The sequence below is a fragment of the Micropterus salmoides genome, unplaced genomic scaffold (assembly GCF_014851395.1).
Source record: "Micropterus salmoides isolate LMB-PRFRI ecotype aquatic unplaced genomic scaffold, ASM1485139v1 Ms_hic_scaffold_19, whole genome shotgun sequence".
NCBI lineage: Eukaryota > Metazoa > Chordata > Actinopteri > Centrarchiformes > Centrarchidae > Micropterus > Micropterus salmoides.
In genome coordinates, this window is record NW_024041039.1 from 22628328 (window position 1) to 22644173 (window position 15846).

The 15846-nt window shown below is 43.3% G+C and overlaps 4 protein-coding genes across 7 annotated transcripts in view; 2 read left to right on the forward strand and 2 right to left on the reverse strand.

Moving 5' to 3' along the window:
- zbtb8a (zinc finger and BTB domain containing 8A) overlaps window positions 1–3770 on the forward strand; it is a 4081-nt gene extending 311 nt beyond the window's left edge. Inside the window, exons 1-4 of one of the 4 annotated variants that reach the window (XM_038728467.1) lie at window positions 1–1169; window positions 1386–2260; window positions 2456–2625; window positions 2848–3770. The exon at window positions 1–1169 is cut by the window's left edge and continues 311 nt beyond it. In XM_038728467.1, coding sequence (XP_038584395.1) covers window positions 1564–2260; window positions 2456–2625; window positions 2848–3165 — 1185 coding nt within the window. In that variant the 5' untranslated portion in view covers window positions 1–1169; window positions 1386–1563 and the 3' untranslated portion in view covers window positions 3166–3770. The remainder of the gene's footprint in view (window positions 1170–1385; window positions 2261–2455; window positions 2626–2847) is intronic. The other 3 variants (XM_038728464.1, XM_038728466.1, XM_038728465.1) reach the window with 3 other exon arrangements.
- A 584-nt stretch (window positions 3771–4354) lies between these two features.
- Window positions 4355–7378, forward strand: hmgcl (3-hydroxy-3-methylglutaryl-CoA lyase). The gene is made up of 9 exons (XM_038728471.1): window positions 4355–4486; window positions 4763–4846; window positions 5090–5197; window positions 5340–5435; window positions 5558–5706; window positions 5803–5866; window positions 6000–6188; window positions 6330–6455; window positions 6576–7378. The coding sequence occupies exons 1-9, from the start codon at window positions 4400–4402 to the stop codon at window positions 6675–6677; spliced, it is 1005 nt and encodes a 334-aa protein (XP_038584399.1). The 5' UTR covers window positions 4355–4399; the 3' UTR covers window positions 6678–7378.
- Window positions 7379–8527: 1149 nt separating this feature from the next.
- Window positions 8528–10929, reverse strand: gjb3 (gap junction protein beta 3). Its single transcript, XM_038728472.1, has 2 exons — window positions 10726–10929; window positions 8528–10101 (listed from the first exon to the last, which is right to left on the reverse strand). Exon 2 carries the CDS (start codon window positions 10028–10030, stop codon window positions 9167–9169), a length of 864 nt encoding a protein of 287 aa, XP_038584400.1. The 5' UTR covers window positions 10031–10101; window positions 10726–10929; the 3' UTR covers window positions 8528–9166.
- Window positions 10930–13615: 2686 nt separating this feature from the next.
- Window positions 13616–15717, reverse strand: gjb10 (gap junction protein beta 10). Its single transcript, XM_038729207.1, has 2 exons — window positions 15476–15717; window positions 13616–15243 (listed from the first exon to the last, which is right to left on the reverse strand). Exon 2 carries the CDS (start codon window positions 15147–15149, stop codon window positions 14358–14360), a length of 792 nt encoding a protein of 263 aa, XP_038585135.1. The 5' UTR covers window positions 15150–15243; window positions 15476–15717; the 3' UTR covers window positions 13616–14357.
- Window positions 15718–15846: the final 129 nt, after the last annotated feature.

Below are 15846 nucleotides of genomic sequence, written 5' to 3' on the forward strand. Positions count from 1 at the left end.
TCAGCACAGTGCTCCAGTCGCTCTAACCGGGTTTCGGTCTTTAGGGCTGAGCAGGAAGTGCCTGACTGTGGACCCTGGACGAGAAAAAAAATCAAAGAAAAAAGGCAACAGAAATTAAAAATGGATATGGTGGCGGACTTGGGGGCGAATAGACTGTATCGGGCGCCGGGTGAATCAAGTCACCAGTGAGTATCGATGGATTTTGTCAGGGTTATCACGACGTGGGGCGTAAGCGGGTCCTGCCGACACCTCACGCCTGGGGAAGAGTCGTTGGGTTTGGGCAGCAGGCAAATCCTCCCCGCTGCTCGCTGCGCTCCGGACCTCCGGCGAGAAGTGGGGGCGGTCTTGAGGATGAAAACGGGCGTATTAGCGCGTCTTCTCACCGGTGTGATACACTGTGTGAACATATTTATCCAGCAGCTCGCAGCATGCTCAGTTGCTTGAGGTTTGTTTCTATATTTCTATTGTGTGCTGGCTGGAGCCAGAAGTGGGCGTCGCTCCAGGACAGACTGGGCTGCTCTGGTGCGCCGCTGCCCGCTTTTTCCTCGCAGGACTGCAGCACTCTCGTGTCGTTTTGTAGGTCGATTGGTGTCTGAATTAACGAGGAATAGCTTGGGGAAGATATTTGACTTTGTGTCGTGTGACATGAGGTGCACTGTAGTCTTGCGGGCGGGCGTTGCACTGTGGGTTATCGGGCGCTGTGGAGCCTGTCAGCAAGCATCGCATAATTAAAAATGAATGCGTGTAATTCTACATGAGGGTGGCTAAATAGGTTAGGCTACTATGGAATAGTAATAAGTATTCTGCAAATGAGGTTGCGGCGGTTTTTTTGTCTTTGGATGGTGTGTCCCGCTACAGTGTTGTCATTTGTCTTTCCATCAATCTGATGTGTTTTGTAACACCAGAGATTTCATGCGTGCTTTAGCTTCCCTCAGTGATGATTACAGGGTTTTGTCACCCGATGCTCTCTGACTTGGAATCGGGTGTAGCCCATTAGAAGAAGATTTTGATTGAAGGTCCATGCAGCCAATCACAGCGCAGAATGAAGCCGGGAGGGCGGGCCGTCTGCGGAGCTGGAGATCCAGTGCAGAAACAAAGACGGGGGATAATTGACAGCTACATCAATTGGGTGTCACGGTTAGTTATGTGACCTGCTGTTAATATTTTGGGTATGTAGCATGACCATTTACCAAGATAAGCTGACAATCATAAGGTCAGATGTCCCATGTATGTTTCCTTCCTTAATAGCCTATGTAGAATTCAAATTTGACATGTAGGCTTTGCATTTAGGCGCAAACATATTACAGATTCTCAGATAGTTAATTCAGGATTGTGGATATGGAAGTATCATTGTTATTTTCTTGCTGTCATATTGTCTCCTGCAGGCAGCCTCAGAGGTGGTTCAACACCGCTGACATCACAGTGGCTCACCAAAGCAACCTGCTGAAGCACCTCAACCAGCAGCGCTGCCAGGAGCTTTTCTGTGACTGCAGCGTGCTGGTGGAGGGCCAGCTCTTCAGGGCCCACCGCAACGTCTTGTTTGCCAGCAGCGGCTACTTCCGCATGCTGCTGTCCCAGGGGCCTGACGGGCTGTCCGACTCGGTCCACGCCACTTTTGATGTCTTCAGCCCGGAGACCTTCACTGTCATCCTGGATTTCATCTACTCTGGCCAGCTGGACCTCTCCAGTCACAATGTGATTGAGGTGATGTCTGCGGCCAGCTACCTGCAGATGAACAACGTCATCAACTACTGCAAGAACTTCATCAAATCGTCCTTGGACATCAGTGTGAAAGATGAAGACAGTGACCGCTGCCTCAGCTTGTCTGAGACGTGCAGTTTCACCAGTGGAGCAGGAGAAGAAACCTCAGAGCAGCAGCAGCAAGACCCCTGCTCTGTCAGCCCACCACCGGCGCTCTGGACACGGGACAACTCGAGATCCCAATCTGGTTTTATGGGGAAGGACTCAGACCAGGAGGCATCGGCCTTAGCCCTGAAGACTAACCCAAGTAGCCCTGCAGATGAGCTCAGTGCAGAGGCAGAGGACCTGCAGGACCCTCAGGACCCTCTGTACACCTTGCCTGGATCAGAGCGCCGGCGAGGTAAAGGGGGAACCAAAAGGAGAGCACCCAACAGCACTCGCTCCAACCAGCATGAAGACTTGGACATCCACGAGGCAAGGACAAAAAAGGCTGAAAAGGCAGAGGAGCTGTACGCTACTCTACCCCCTATTGTGGGTGTTATTGGACACTTTAATAAAGGTGAGTTGGAATGCATGTGAGAAAATGGAAAATCAATGGTTGTTTTACCTTTTTAGAGAAGCGAGAAAAGGAATAACATACTTTGTCATAAGTAGATTGGCATGAGATTAACCCTCAAAGGAAGCCAGAAATAGTGATGCCCAGGGAATAAACAGAAAAACCAAAGCTCTGAACAGTTTCTCTTCCTCTTTGCAGACTCCAACCCCATTATGCGCTTCAAATGCCCGTTTTGTACACATACGGTGAAGAGGAAAGCAGACCTGAAGCGTCACTTGCGCTGTCACACAGGGGAGAGGCCATACCCCTGTCAGGCCTGCAATAAACGCTTTACTCGCCTGGAGCATCTTCGTAGCCATTTTGAGACGGTAGGTTTATTTGTAACCAGGCAGTGAAATCTAAACTGATATCAAGTCATTCATTGTTAATTTAACAGCTTCTGAAACATAGAAATAGTGATAAACTGTAAGCTCCAGGCTGAGCCACAACCACCTACCCATACCGATACAGCTACAAGTACGCTGTCAGTGACACATTAACATTTACAGTGTTTGCATTTCTTTCTGATGATCTTTCTTGTTCCTCCACAGATCCATCAAGCCAGGAAGCTGGTATGCAGGAAGTGCAAATGTCAGGTGACAGAGGAGACCGGGCATGTGGTGTGCGAGGGCACGCGACGCTACCGCATGTGCACAGCATGCATCCAGGAAGTGGGTTGTGATGACATCCCCATGGACAGTCTAGAGGGGACCAATGAGGAGCCGGCCCTGTTATTGGGGGTGGATGGGGAAGAGGAAGGGGACACCAAGAGGAGCTGGATGGTAACAGATGACGACGACCTGGCTGAAGACTCGGGGGCCGACCTCATCATCCACCAAGTGGACGACAGTGACGAGGAGCTGCAGTGAAGTGGAACCAAATAAGTGTGTGTGTGTGTGTGTGTGTGTGTGTGTGTGTGTGTGTGTGGAAGCATGCACGCACAAATACTGACTGTGTATGTGTGCTAAAGCCATGCAAGAGAATTTATGCATAAAATATGCGACCCACTAATGTAAATACAGACATTTATGATACATTACTTGTCTATTAGTTCAATGCAACTGGTTAATCTTTACTTTCAATGAGATTGTTGACCTTTGTGACAAAATGGAATGTTTTTTGTTAAGCTTCATAAAAATATGCAGTATCCAAAGCATGCATATTTAGTGTTTCCTTTTCTTCAATTATAGTTATATGATATTTTTTTCACATGCATGGAAGAACAGCCTTTGCTACTTTTCGTGACTCTGCTTTGATGAAAGCTGACATTTGAACAAAACAAAGTGACAAGGACATACTGCTATTTCCCTACTCCCTGTAGGAAGAGTCAAGAGCAGACTTTTTTTGTCTCACAGTTGCAGTGCTTTCTATGATTATGTTTGATTATGATATGCGCAATGATATGAAGCCAATTATAATTTATTCGTTGTTGTTTGTTTTTTACTTTTTGACACATTAAAGATATTTTTATATATTCCCGTGTCTGTGTCTTTTCACCCCATTCAGTGTAAATTAAATGTATAATCAAATCTTATAAAAGGAAATTATATTATTGACAACAACATTAAAGGAGAAAATAATCAAATACATCAACACAATAAAATGAAGGCTGATACTGTGTTGTCAAAATGCAATTACATTTAATTGTGTATATTCTTTTTGTTTTGAGACTTCATCAAATATGTAAAGTCTTTAAGGAAAACAATAACATGGAAAAATTCTAATAAAAATCAAACAATTGCAATAAAATTAATTGTGATGTGTTTGCATTCAAAAATACAGTGTGACATCTTTAAAAGACAGCTTTAAATTGTATTTATACTGTTGAAGTGCAAAAGAGATGAGTGATACAGAGGTTCATTTCTACAGTGAGTACAAATTGTTTGGGCATTTGATATGTATTTGTCGAGCATTATTGGGTATACATAAGTTATATGGTAATAATGGGAGCGTAATTCCAATCAGTACCTTGTATTTAATGGATTCCAAAATTATGTTTCTATTAAAATTCCCGGCCCATAGATGGCGCCATTGCGGTGCTTTTATAACCTGTGGGTCGCCGACTCGAGGAAGGAGTGACGTCAGAGCGGAGGCTGGACCATTATGGCGGCCGTCATGAGGCTTGTAAACAGAAGTAATATAAGTTCAGCGATGGGTCGGCAATATCTGGCGTTGAGCTCCTCAGCAAAGGTAAAAGCATTAAGTTGTGTTGTGCTTTTGTCTTCCATCACGTCGTACTGTGCACGTTTAGTTAGCAGCCCGGACAGCAGGGCATGTCAGCTAGCTGTCCTCTACGGTTAAATGCTAACGTTAACGTTAGATATGTTTGGTAATGTAAACCTAGGCAGTAGTTAATAATTTGACTTAGTTGACTAACAGTTACGTAACAGGCTTAATAGGTAAACTATTTAAGTATAAGTAAAGCTCCTTGACACCTGTATTAAATGTGTGTATGTGTTTGTGTAGGCTGGCGTAAGAGCAGGTCAAGCTCTTCCAGAAAAAGTGAAAATAGTGGAGGTGGGACCCAGAGATGGGCTTCAGAATGAAAAGGTAACGTTATGTAAAGAAAATAAAGAGAATAGTTAATTGAATTACACAGCAGTTTTACAACGAGTAAGTGCCTCAGTCTGCCGTTGACACTGCTCAGGACTGACTGTTTTTAACCATCAGTGTTGTATAGACCGAGCAGGTGCATGGCTCGTGTGTTGTGTAACCAGGTGAAACAATCTGTCATTTCTGTCAGTGTTTTATCAAGTGCTCCTCATCTTGTTGCTTTGCTGCTTCCACCTTCAGACTATCGTACCAACAGAGACAAAAATTTATTTGATTGACATGTTGTCAGCATCAGGGCTCCCAGTCATTGAGGCCACCAGCTTTGTATCTCCAAAATGGGTTCCACAGGTGAGTTCGCTCCCCCATCCCCCCTTTCATATGGAAAGTGCTGACACACCCCACCAAGGGCAGTACAGATACTGGAATGTATAGGAATGGAAGTGGCTTGTTTTTTCCACCACTAATTGGTTTCTGCCGTCCTTTTGTCCAGATGGCAGACCAGGTAGAGGTGATGAAGGGGATCTGTAGAAAACCTGGAGTGTCTTACCCAGTCCTCACCCCCAACCTCAAGGGTTTCCAGGCTGCTGTGAGTGTCAAACATCCTGTTCCAACACACTACTAACGACCTGTACACACTTTGTATCCAGGTTCTTATACTGTATGGGAGGTGTCTAAAAGTTTAACCAAAATGCCCTTTCCTTACTACAGGTGAAGGCAGGAGCTTCAGAGGTAGCCATATTTGGTGCTGCATCTGAGCTGTTCAGTAAGAAGAACATAAACTGCTCAGTGGACGAGAGTTTACAGCGCTTTGACGAGGTTATGAAAGCAGCTAAAGAGGCTGGTGTGCCAGTTAGAGGGTAGTATTACTGGCTTGCTCTTGACTGTCAACAAACTTGTAAATCATTGGAATTATAGGGTTCAGTGTTATTCATCTGTGTTTCTTGTCACCACAGTTACGTGTCATGTGTTCTTGGATGTCCTTACGAAGGCAAGGTGGCTCCTGAAAAAGTTGCACACGTGAGTTCTCACTTGATACTTGCTTACGTTACGTAAACTGACAGAAATCTATTTATCAAATACAAAAAAAAAACAAACGCAACATGAGCACTGTCACTCATGCAACCACTCAACCTTTGTCTCTGTCTGGCAGGTGGCTAAGCGTCTGTACTCCATGGGCTGCTATGAGATCTCTCTTGGTGACACTATTGGAGTGGGGACTCCAGGTACCATGAGTGAAATGCTGGAGGTGGTGAGCAGAGACGTGCCAGTGAATGTCTTGGCAGTGCACTGTCACGATACCTACGGCCAGGCCCTGGCTAACATCCTTGTGGCCTTACAGGTCAGACTTGGTTCTGGTTCTTTTAATGCCATCTGAAAATGTCTTTGTATAATGCAGATACAATGTCCATGCAGGTGATCTGTTGTTAGTGCTGTGGTAACTCTGTTGGTTTCAAGCTAAAGATTTACTTTTGTTTTGCAGATGGGAATCAGTGTGATAGACTCGTCGGTAGCTGGACTAGGCGGCTGTCCCTATGCCCAGGGGGCTTCTGGGAATGTTGCTACTGAAGATGTTGTCTATATGCTGCATGGACTTGGGATTCAAACTGTAAGAAGTCACGCTTTGTCTCTTTGCAGTATGTTACAGTCCACCCTATCATAATTTAATATTTAGTTTACAATTAGTTTTTGTGTACGATGTGAGCTTGACTTTCTGTCCTCATCTCAGGGAGTGGACCTCTCAAAGCTGATGGATGCTGGAGCTTTCATCTGCCGAACCCTCAACAGAAAGACAAACTCCAAAGTGGCGCAGGCCACCTGCAAACTGTAAACTGCTTACTGACTTTCACAGACTACACTGTAGCATACCATGTAACCTGTAGCCGTCATCTTCTGGATGTTCTTCCCATTTTAATTTGTTTGATTTGTCCTTCACCAGTTTGAGAATATTACTTTAATATTTGGATGGTGCTGAACCCTCCCTCTTTTTAGGATAAAATGTTTGATTAGATACATGATAGCATAGCTGGAACAGTGCCTTATGTAAAGTCAGTCTAATCATACAGATCTACCTATCAAAAGCCATTCCTTCACCTGATTGTTTAATAGTGCTGACATGATTGTCTTGGGAGCGGGTAAGTGAAGAACAGGATTTGTTTCTAATAATATTTGAACTAGTAAAAAATGTCCTAGGGATGGATAAACTTACTGTAGATATCAGAAAAGACAGACGTGTTGTTTTGACTTCTATCATCCTCCTATATGCAGCGATTACTGTCTTCAAATGAAGTATCTGCTATATAGGGAGCATCTATGGAAACTGTCGTTATGAACTTGGGCATTGTTCTGGCTTGAGAAAAATGTGCTGGATCCCACTGATTTTTAACACTGATTATTTTTTAATATGTAGGGTTTTAGTTTTACTTCAATATGTGTAAGTATTTATTTATTTTCCAATGCCTTTATTGATTTCAACATGTCCAGATGCAACCAGATTGTGAGTTTTAAAAATAAACACTATTTCACTAACGAGATGTCACTGATCTAAAATGTACAGCTTTGCCATAATCTACAGGCTCTGAAACATAGTTTTTCGAAATGTAAATGACTGAACGGTGTATACAGAAACTTATGTCAACCTTGGTTGTCATTTCTGACCATTTTACAGTCCATATCAGTTCTCAAATGTAGCATCAAAAAATGGATTTGAAGCCATCCTTGCCCATATAAGGCACCTAGGTACAGTCTCCATAGTGGTTTGGATTGTTTGTTTTGTGGAAACTATTCAGAATGTACAAAGAGTTTTCTTTTCCACACCTTGAAATAACCTGACTGGCAAGTCTGTTACGCAGAATGAGATTTGTATTGCAGGCCCCTGCAACACTTAGAAATGTACTTCATATTTATCAGAGACAGGAAAATAGCAAGTCAGGCTGACTCACGCAAATTCAAACAGGTAAATGGTAATGTCATGCAAGCCTAGTGAATGTTGGAGTAACAAACGTATTTATGGGTCAGCCGCAATGGAAAAATTCAGCTCCTTAATAATAATGATCTGACCATCATGGGATAAAAAATGTGTTTCTACTGTCTTTGTGTTTAGAAAGTGGGTGTTTGTCCCACTTGTGTTTTCAATTATTTGCTCAAATCCTATAAATCTGAAAATAATTTCCAAATGGAAACATCATAAAAATAATCTATAATTTTAAAAAAAGGTATCAAGAAGCAGCCCTTACTGTTAAAACACCAAACATGAATACAATCAATAAATGTCATACATTTACCTTTATTTAATAAAAATTACATTAAGAATTGAGTGCAGAAAAATACATTTCAACCTGATGTCCACAGTGGATGAAAAGTATATAACAGTTCAATGAGCCATCTGTCCAACCTTCCTCCCACCTCCCCCACTGTACCCCAGCTTAAAACACAGAATTAAACGGCAGCATTCCTTACACCATATTTAAATCAACAGTGGTCTTGGATGAGGCGAGTTTGTGTACATGCACGTCAAAACATTGGCAGTCTATGTACAAAATGCGGCTGTGCAGCATAAACCTGAGTCCAAGCATATGCCCGCCAAGGCTTTACAAATACAATACAAAAATACCAGTGATCAATGCATTTTGTTGCTGTAATAAATGTTAACAGAGGAAATAAATGCTGTAAAAAAAATTTCAGCCGATTTGCACACCTTCAAGTAATACTCATCCATGACTTTGGAGTGCCCACACTCTTAAGGCAGAATTGTTTACCATTCTTCACTGTGTTTTGGGGTCATTGATTGTGAAGACAAAGCTATGATATCAGTTCAGTTAAATAAAAGAGATCAGTGAAATGTCCATCTAACACTTGCCCAGAAACATAACTGTAGACACTTGCAGGGGTGAATACCTCTGGCAGGTATGTCCTGCCTTCTTGTGTGCAGTGTTTCATCTCCTAACCTTGTTGCGTCAGAATTCGCGTCACAGGAAAGACAGGAACCTCACTGGAATGTTCTAATATAGGTGAAAGTGTGAAGTTTAAAATGCTTCAAGACTTTTATTGTATTCAAGAATAAAAAAGAAACCCACATGTCATTAACAAATCTATCTGGCTCTAGCTAACTTGTAAATATTGTGGATGTTGGCTTGGAAACCAAAGTTCATTCACACAAAAAGAGTCTTAGATGTGGACTTGGGCCCACAGGAAGAATCCAGTACTGATGACTCAACTTCCTGACACATCTTGTTGTTTGGCTAACAGTTCTTCGTCTGTTTTCTGGGGTTTGTCTATGGGTTCTAGCACAAACACGGCTGATCTCTTGATCGCTTTCAATCACAAATTAGTGGACAGATTAGGAGCAGAGGCCCGTATCTTTTCGTGAACTTTCATCCCAGGTGGCCCGAGCGAAGCCTTGTACTCAGTCTTGAAGGACAGATGCTTTTCCTTCATGTCTGAACTCGACAAACTCATCTTGCAGTTGTTAAAGGGGTCGTCGCTGTAGCCGTCATGGTGCACAGCCACGTTGTGATGGCGCCTCTTCATCTTGTTTGCGCATCGTACAAAGCGTTTGGCGATGAGATAAATGATCTCGCAGATGTTCAGGATGATGCAGAGGGCCGAAGCTCCGACCATGAAGTAGGTGAAGACCTTCTTCTCAGTGGGGTGGCCGATGTAGCAGTCCACCGTGTTGGGGCAAGGCGACACCTCACACTTGACTAGTCTTGGCAGGTAGAAGCTGTCGTAGATGTGGTGGAGGATGTAGAGGAAGGAGATCTCGATGCCCGTCTTTACGAAGAGGCTGATCAGATAGGTCCACCACAAGCCGCCGTGTTTCCTGCCCGTGTTGTTGTACAGCTTGCAGTCCTTGCCATGCTTGGCCTTGTACTTGCGCTCACGGTCTTCACGGTACGCCACGTGCATGACCACCATTAAGGAAGGGCAGGTGACAAAGATGAGCTGCAGGGCCCACAGGCGGATGTGGGAGATGGGGAAGAAGTGGTCATAGCAGACGTTGGCACAGCCGGGCTGCTTGGTGTTGCAGTCAAAGTCCTTCTGCTCGTCGGACCACACTCGCTCCGCTGCCACCACGTACACCATCACCCTGAACACAAACACCACAGACAGCCATACCCTCCCAAAAGCCGTGGAGTATTTGTTCACCCCACTGAGGAGGGCCTGGAAGGTCTTCCAGTCCATGTCCTTGGCCGGCAGTCAAATCTCTCTTCTCTGGAATTCTTCTCTTGCTGGTAGTAGTTTATCTTCAAAACCTGGATGGGACAGAATGAAGAACTGGTGAACATGTTTTCATTGTCTGCTGAATGTTCTGCTTTCACTCTGTTAGTGGTGTCTCACTTACTCCAGGGTGCTTTAAAAACAAATAAACTTTTATTCTGACTATTGAAAGCAGCCTTCCAAAGCTGGTGTAATGTAAAAACATCTCCCACAGGCCACCTTTAGCAAACCAGACACTAACATTAACACACTGTTATGAGTAGGCCTTGCGACAAACTGTTCATGAAAGAAACAGGTTGGACCGAAGTTACTGACACATCCCGAGTTTATACATAGACTATTTTAAATAGCAGTATGCCTACTCGCAACGTCAATACAAATATCTATTTGAAGCCTATATAATTTTTTGTTTCTTTAACAAAAACTAAACACAGCCCTTTACGCACAGGCTGTATGCGTTATTTGGACATATTTTCGTGATGGGTTTGGCTATTTCCCAACATGCGGCCCTTCTACCACCAGTTTTCATAAAACGACTGCCGTATGAGAGACTATGAATCAACACATTTGTAAACACTAATATCCAAACGGCAAACCTTGACGAAGCTTAACTCGTGTTAGACACATGAACCGTTAATTATAGGGAGTTTTTCACTTACCAAAAGACGCTTTACTCCATTATAAGTTGAAAGGCACGTGCTTACGTATATTCCCAGTGGATTTCTTGTCACTTTAATATCGTTTAAGTCCTTTATTTGGTCCTTCCTCGACAGGTAGAGAAGCGCAGTGTTGAGAAATGCGCCTGTGGGTGTGGTTACAGAAGAAAGGCTAGAGCTGCCACAGATGTTCCTCTCTCTCCAGCCTCCCCCCTCTCTATCTCGCTGCCTCTCTCTCTTAGGTGGCAATTCAAATATTTTTACATGATGGTTATCACAGAAACCGTTCCAGGTACTTTGAATAGGATTTGGAGATGGGCCAGTGCATGAAGAATCAAGTTTGGAACCAGATTACCAATCACAGCCTTGGTGATTTGATTCCACACATGGTTCAGGTCTGTAAGGGTCTGCAGCAAACTCAATGACAGTTTAGTTTTATTTTATTATTTATTTTACAATGAATGGGAGAATTTATGAATGTTTAACATGCCCCTACACACACCAGGGACAGTTACAGAACTCAAGTTACAGTATATTTGACAGCGTTGGTCTTCTCAGACAGGGCTAAAGGGTGTTTATCACCTTCTAGAAAAAACAGATTCAAGTGCATTGTTTTATGTTTCCAAGAACAGGAATGTTTCCCTGTTCCAACATGTTCTGTACTTTGCACAGCGAGCAAGAGGCAGACGCACCCTAAGGTGAATGCCTTTTTACTTGTTGTGCATGTCCTCAGCCTCTTTTTGTTGCACGTTTCCTAAAGTGTGACAAGCGTCATCATTTCTGGGGTGTTGAAAAAGGTGAGGTGGCTGGGAGAGAGGACATCAGAGTGGTCTGAGGTCAGTTCATGTGTGAGTGAGTCAGTTAATTTGTTGTCATGTAACCAGAAAAAACATATTCATTTTTCCTGTTCCTTTTTAATTTGTTTGTTGCACAACTCTTTTTTTCATACATGTTCATGCAACCCTCTCACAAGTCTCCCAAAGGTGTATTGTATTTCCTTTATTCTTTTTAAAACCAGGCTGTACTCAGATAACACTGTCACACAGTGGCTTTTGTCCCCACTCTGCCATCCACTTAACTTCCACATCTAAACTTCTTTTTCTTACGCTTTACAGAATTTTGAATCAAACTAGGTGAAACAGCCCATCATTAGCAGTGTTTACAGATAAGTTTGAGTCCAGTGCATGCAGAGCTATTGAATCCTGTGTTTACATTATATAAAAGGATCATCAAGACATGCTCATATATCACTTGTCAAGTAAGGTTTTTTGTATTGCTCAGTACAATCACATACAGAGTCTCAATGGGTTTGTTCAAGGCTCACAACAAGTTACCAAGCCCAACATTGTAAAATCAGGAAGTGATCTCTAAAAACCTTGATTAACACAATTCAGGCTATACCTGTAATTCACACACAAGCTGTCTTAAACTTAAATAACCTTATAATCAAGCTGAATTGCTGATTTGTTTTTTACTTCTTTAAAATCCTGGAAACAATGAGATATGAAACTTAGATGTGGACAGCAATTCAGTCGTAATCTATTTATTAAACATGCCTTTCACGCCAGATGAGGAACTGGTCTTGTCAGGACAGACCTAGACAAATGCATTCCGTGACTAAACCTCTGCAAGCAGACAGGACGAAACAAGACGGACCAACATAACAGGATGAACACATCACTTCTCGCCTCTGGTAATGTGAAAGGAAGGAAATGTACCCAAACAGAGAAAGTGAGGACATGAAGAGAAATAGAAGATTTGGGAGGGTCTTGTAATGGGAGTGATTGTCGGCTCATTTACAGAACCATGCAGTCAGGAACAAACACACACAACAGCACCTAATGAAGCTTGCTTATCTATTCAGAGCCAGAAGTTATTCCACTTTATAATATTTGATATTAGACTTTAGAGCTTAGATCCTGTTTGGACAACATTCCATCCCCACTGTGTGCTTCTGGATATGCGGGGGTTGACAATCAAGTTCTTCGATCTTGAACCACACACACAAAAAACATGTTGTCCCACCTTCACCTTGTGGTATCTCACAGTTCAGGTATTTTTGCTTCTATCTCCTGAGGATTGAGATATTCATCTGTGACGTTTCTGCTGCCACCCCAACTTGTGTTTCAGGAAACAGGGCCTTAGTTACTGTGAGAATCCACAGATCTCACTTGTTAATAGATATCAGAACTACGGTCTTCTGAAATAGACATTCATGGTCCCAATGAATTCTGTGAACAGTGGTGTCTGCAGATTATCCTTTCATTGTTTGTGCAAAGACACTTTGCTTCGTTTGAGTTTTTAAAATGCCATTCATTATTGCTCTGAGCAGCACAAACTATGTGTTCTCCGTAGTGTTGTGCTGGCAGCCCAAGTTTCAGAGGCAGATATTTCAAAACCTCAGCAGAGGAAACAGAAAATATTAGCACTGCTCAATACCACAAAGAGAAAGTCTCTTTTCACTCCTGCTACATCTCTCCTGTCGAACAGTGCAGTGTAAATACTGGAATCACCCATTTCCTGTGCAAATTCCTGCACTAGGTGGTGTCCACACACGTTGGCAAAGATGAATCAAACTAAGGAGTGGGAGACTCCTCCTCTGTTCTTCTCAAAGTACCAACCAAGCTAAACAATGAGGGGGCTGCTCATAGCAACAAAACAATCTGTGCGCCAATGGGGAGGGAGGGCTGTTTGAAACATGGAAAAAAAGAAAGGAAGTCTGAGATCTTCGTCAAAATCAACAAATCATTTGGCTGCTATATATTGTTTTTTACTATGTTAAGGATCTTTTCCATATTGTGTAACTGTTCCAGTACTTTGCTGAATTTAACACAGTATGCACTAGTGTCTTGTCTTTCTTAATCTCATGGGGGGGAAAAAATCACATTTCCAATACATGAAAAGCATTATCTTTAATGAAAAATAACATATCAACATAATAATATCAACAACAGCAATTGCAGCTCTACTGCACCTCAACAGTTAAATATGCACATCCATTATATCATTAACATCTGTCTTCATGACTTTGTTGCTCTCTTCTGCATGTATACAGGGAGCAGTTAAAAATGGTCCAGAACAGTGTACTTACATGAACAACACAATCTTTCAAATGTTAACATAACGGATGTTAGAACAGCATTCACAAAGAGTCAGATATGAGCATGCGAGTGAAGGGAGAAGACGCAGCAGTCTGAACTGAACATTTGGAGGTTGGGCACTGAGCAGAGGAAAATCTTACACAGAAAACCACATCTTTGTAAACCCACACTCTCCAACACCACATGGATTGACTCATGTAATTGGTATGGAGGCTATATCTGACTCTGCATCACACAAACTTGCTTTTTTTTTTTTATTCTTAAGCACTATAGACTTTCATCTGTAAAAAAAAAAAAGCTCTGTACTCACAAACCCACAATAGTGAGCACATTGATCAATGACACATACTGAATGTCTTGTAGTCCAGAATTTCTACTTCTATGACAAACAGTAAGTAACTCCATTGTAGTTCAGTCTCTGAGCAGACAAATGTCTGCTGAAAAGTCTTGTAAGGAGGTACTTGTAGAGTAAGAAGAAGCACATTTTCCTTTCCCATTTCCGTTTTTGGTCTGTTCCCTTTTATTCTCAGTATCTCAAGATACGGTGACTCTGTATGAAGGAGCCGGTGTTTTAGGGATGATTTTGCTGTTCAGCTTTAGACTGTTGGCCTCCATCAAGTGGCCTCCGCTGGACAGCGTGTGGGTCATGACGTGGCGAGAGTGATGGACCATGGTGAAACATTCACAGCAGCGTTTCCCAACCAAGTAGAGGATTTCAAAAATAGAAAGAAGGATGCAGACCAGACTGGTGACCACCATGAAGAGGGTGAAGATCCGTTTCTCAGTGGGGCGAGAGATGAAGCAGTCAACCGTGTTGGGACAGGGACTCTGCTCACACTTGATGAGCGAGGGGAAGTCGTAACCCTCGTAGATGCGATAGACGAGGTAGACGAAGGTGGCGTCCACAAGAATTTTGAAGACCAACGTGAGGACGTAGGTCCACCACAGGCCTCCGCGCTTCTTGCCCGTGTCCTTGTAGAGACTGCGGCAGTTGTCACCATACTTGAGGCGGTTTTTGCGTTCCCTGTCCTCCCTGTAGGCAACGTGCATCACCACCAAGAGAGAGGGGCAGGTGACGAAGATGAGCTGCAGGGCCCACAGCCGGATGTGGGAGACAGGGAAGAAGTGGTCATAGCAGACATTGTGGCACCCGGGCTGAGCAGTGTTGCACTGGAAGTCTTTCTGTTCATCGCCCCATACCTTTTCTGCTGCCACCACAAACACCATGACCCTGAAGAGGAAAACAACAGAGAGCCACACTCGGCCGAAGGCTGTGGAGTACTTGTTCACCCCACTGAGGAGGCCCTGGAGGAATGCCCAGTTCATGATGAAGTTTGTTCAGTGTGTCCTCTCTTCCTGCTGATGGAAGACAGAAGAAGCGCTTTGCAACAGCACAGACAAAGCACAGGTATCTACTAGCCTAAGACAAGAAGAAAACACAGTCAGATCACAGAAACAGGCTCAAACAATTGAACAAACTGAGGTGGAACTGGGTCATCAACATTATTCATTGTTACAACATATCTTAAAATGAATTAAAGAAATAAGAGCAAAATGAGCAGATAAAAGTGGCTCCAAACCTTACATAAGAGACTTTGTTATGCAAGCAGAAAAGTTTCCTACATTCCTACTGAGATAGTCAGACAACTTACTCAAATCAGCGATTCGCCTCTCAAAGACCGTGGTAAACTTCTTCAGCTTTGTACATTCCTGCTGCGTAAATGCGCGTGTCCAAAATACCGACGTCTAAAACCTGCTAACCCGGGTATATCCCGAAAAGTTCGCCATACTATCTGGTTCAGCACATACAAATTTCAGTATTTACAGTCTAAACGATGTTGTTGCGGTCCAGTGTCGCAGCGGTGGAACAGGCTTTGTATGAGCCTCCCCGATGAGAGCATTTCAGGACGGGACGGGAGTGAAGGGGGTGGAGCTGTTCGCCTGCCATGTCTTCACCAATCAACCTGCTCAGGTGTGGCAAGCTGCACTCCACGAAATACTTGTTTGTCAAATTAAGTGAGGA

What these genes read in the sequence shown, in the direction of transcription:
- hmgcl (XM_038728471.1), top strand. Translation starts at nt 4,400, where the DNA reads ATGGCGGCCGTCATGAGGCTTGTAAACAGAAGTAATATAAGTTCAGCG. An exon ending in GCTGGTGTGCCAGTTAGAGG is followed by an intron (nt 5,707 to 5,802) that starts GTAGTATTACTG and finishes TTGTCACCACAG; the next exon opens with TTACGTGTCATGTGTTCTTG. An exon ending in CTCCTGAAAAAGTTGCACAC is followed by an intron (nt 5,867 to 5,999) that starts GTGAGTTCTCAC and finishes TCTGTCTGGCAG; the next exon opens with GTGGCTAAGCGTCTGTACTC.
- gjb3 (XM_038728472.1), bottom strand. Translation starts at nt 10,030, where the DNA reads ATGGACTGGAAGACCTTCCAGGCCCTCCTCAGTGGGGTGAACAAATAC.
- gjb10 (XM_038729207.1), bottom strand. Translation starts at nt 15,149, where the DNA reads ATGAACTGGGCATTCCTCCAGGGCCTCCTCAGTGGGGTGAACAAGTAC.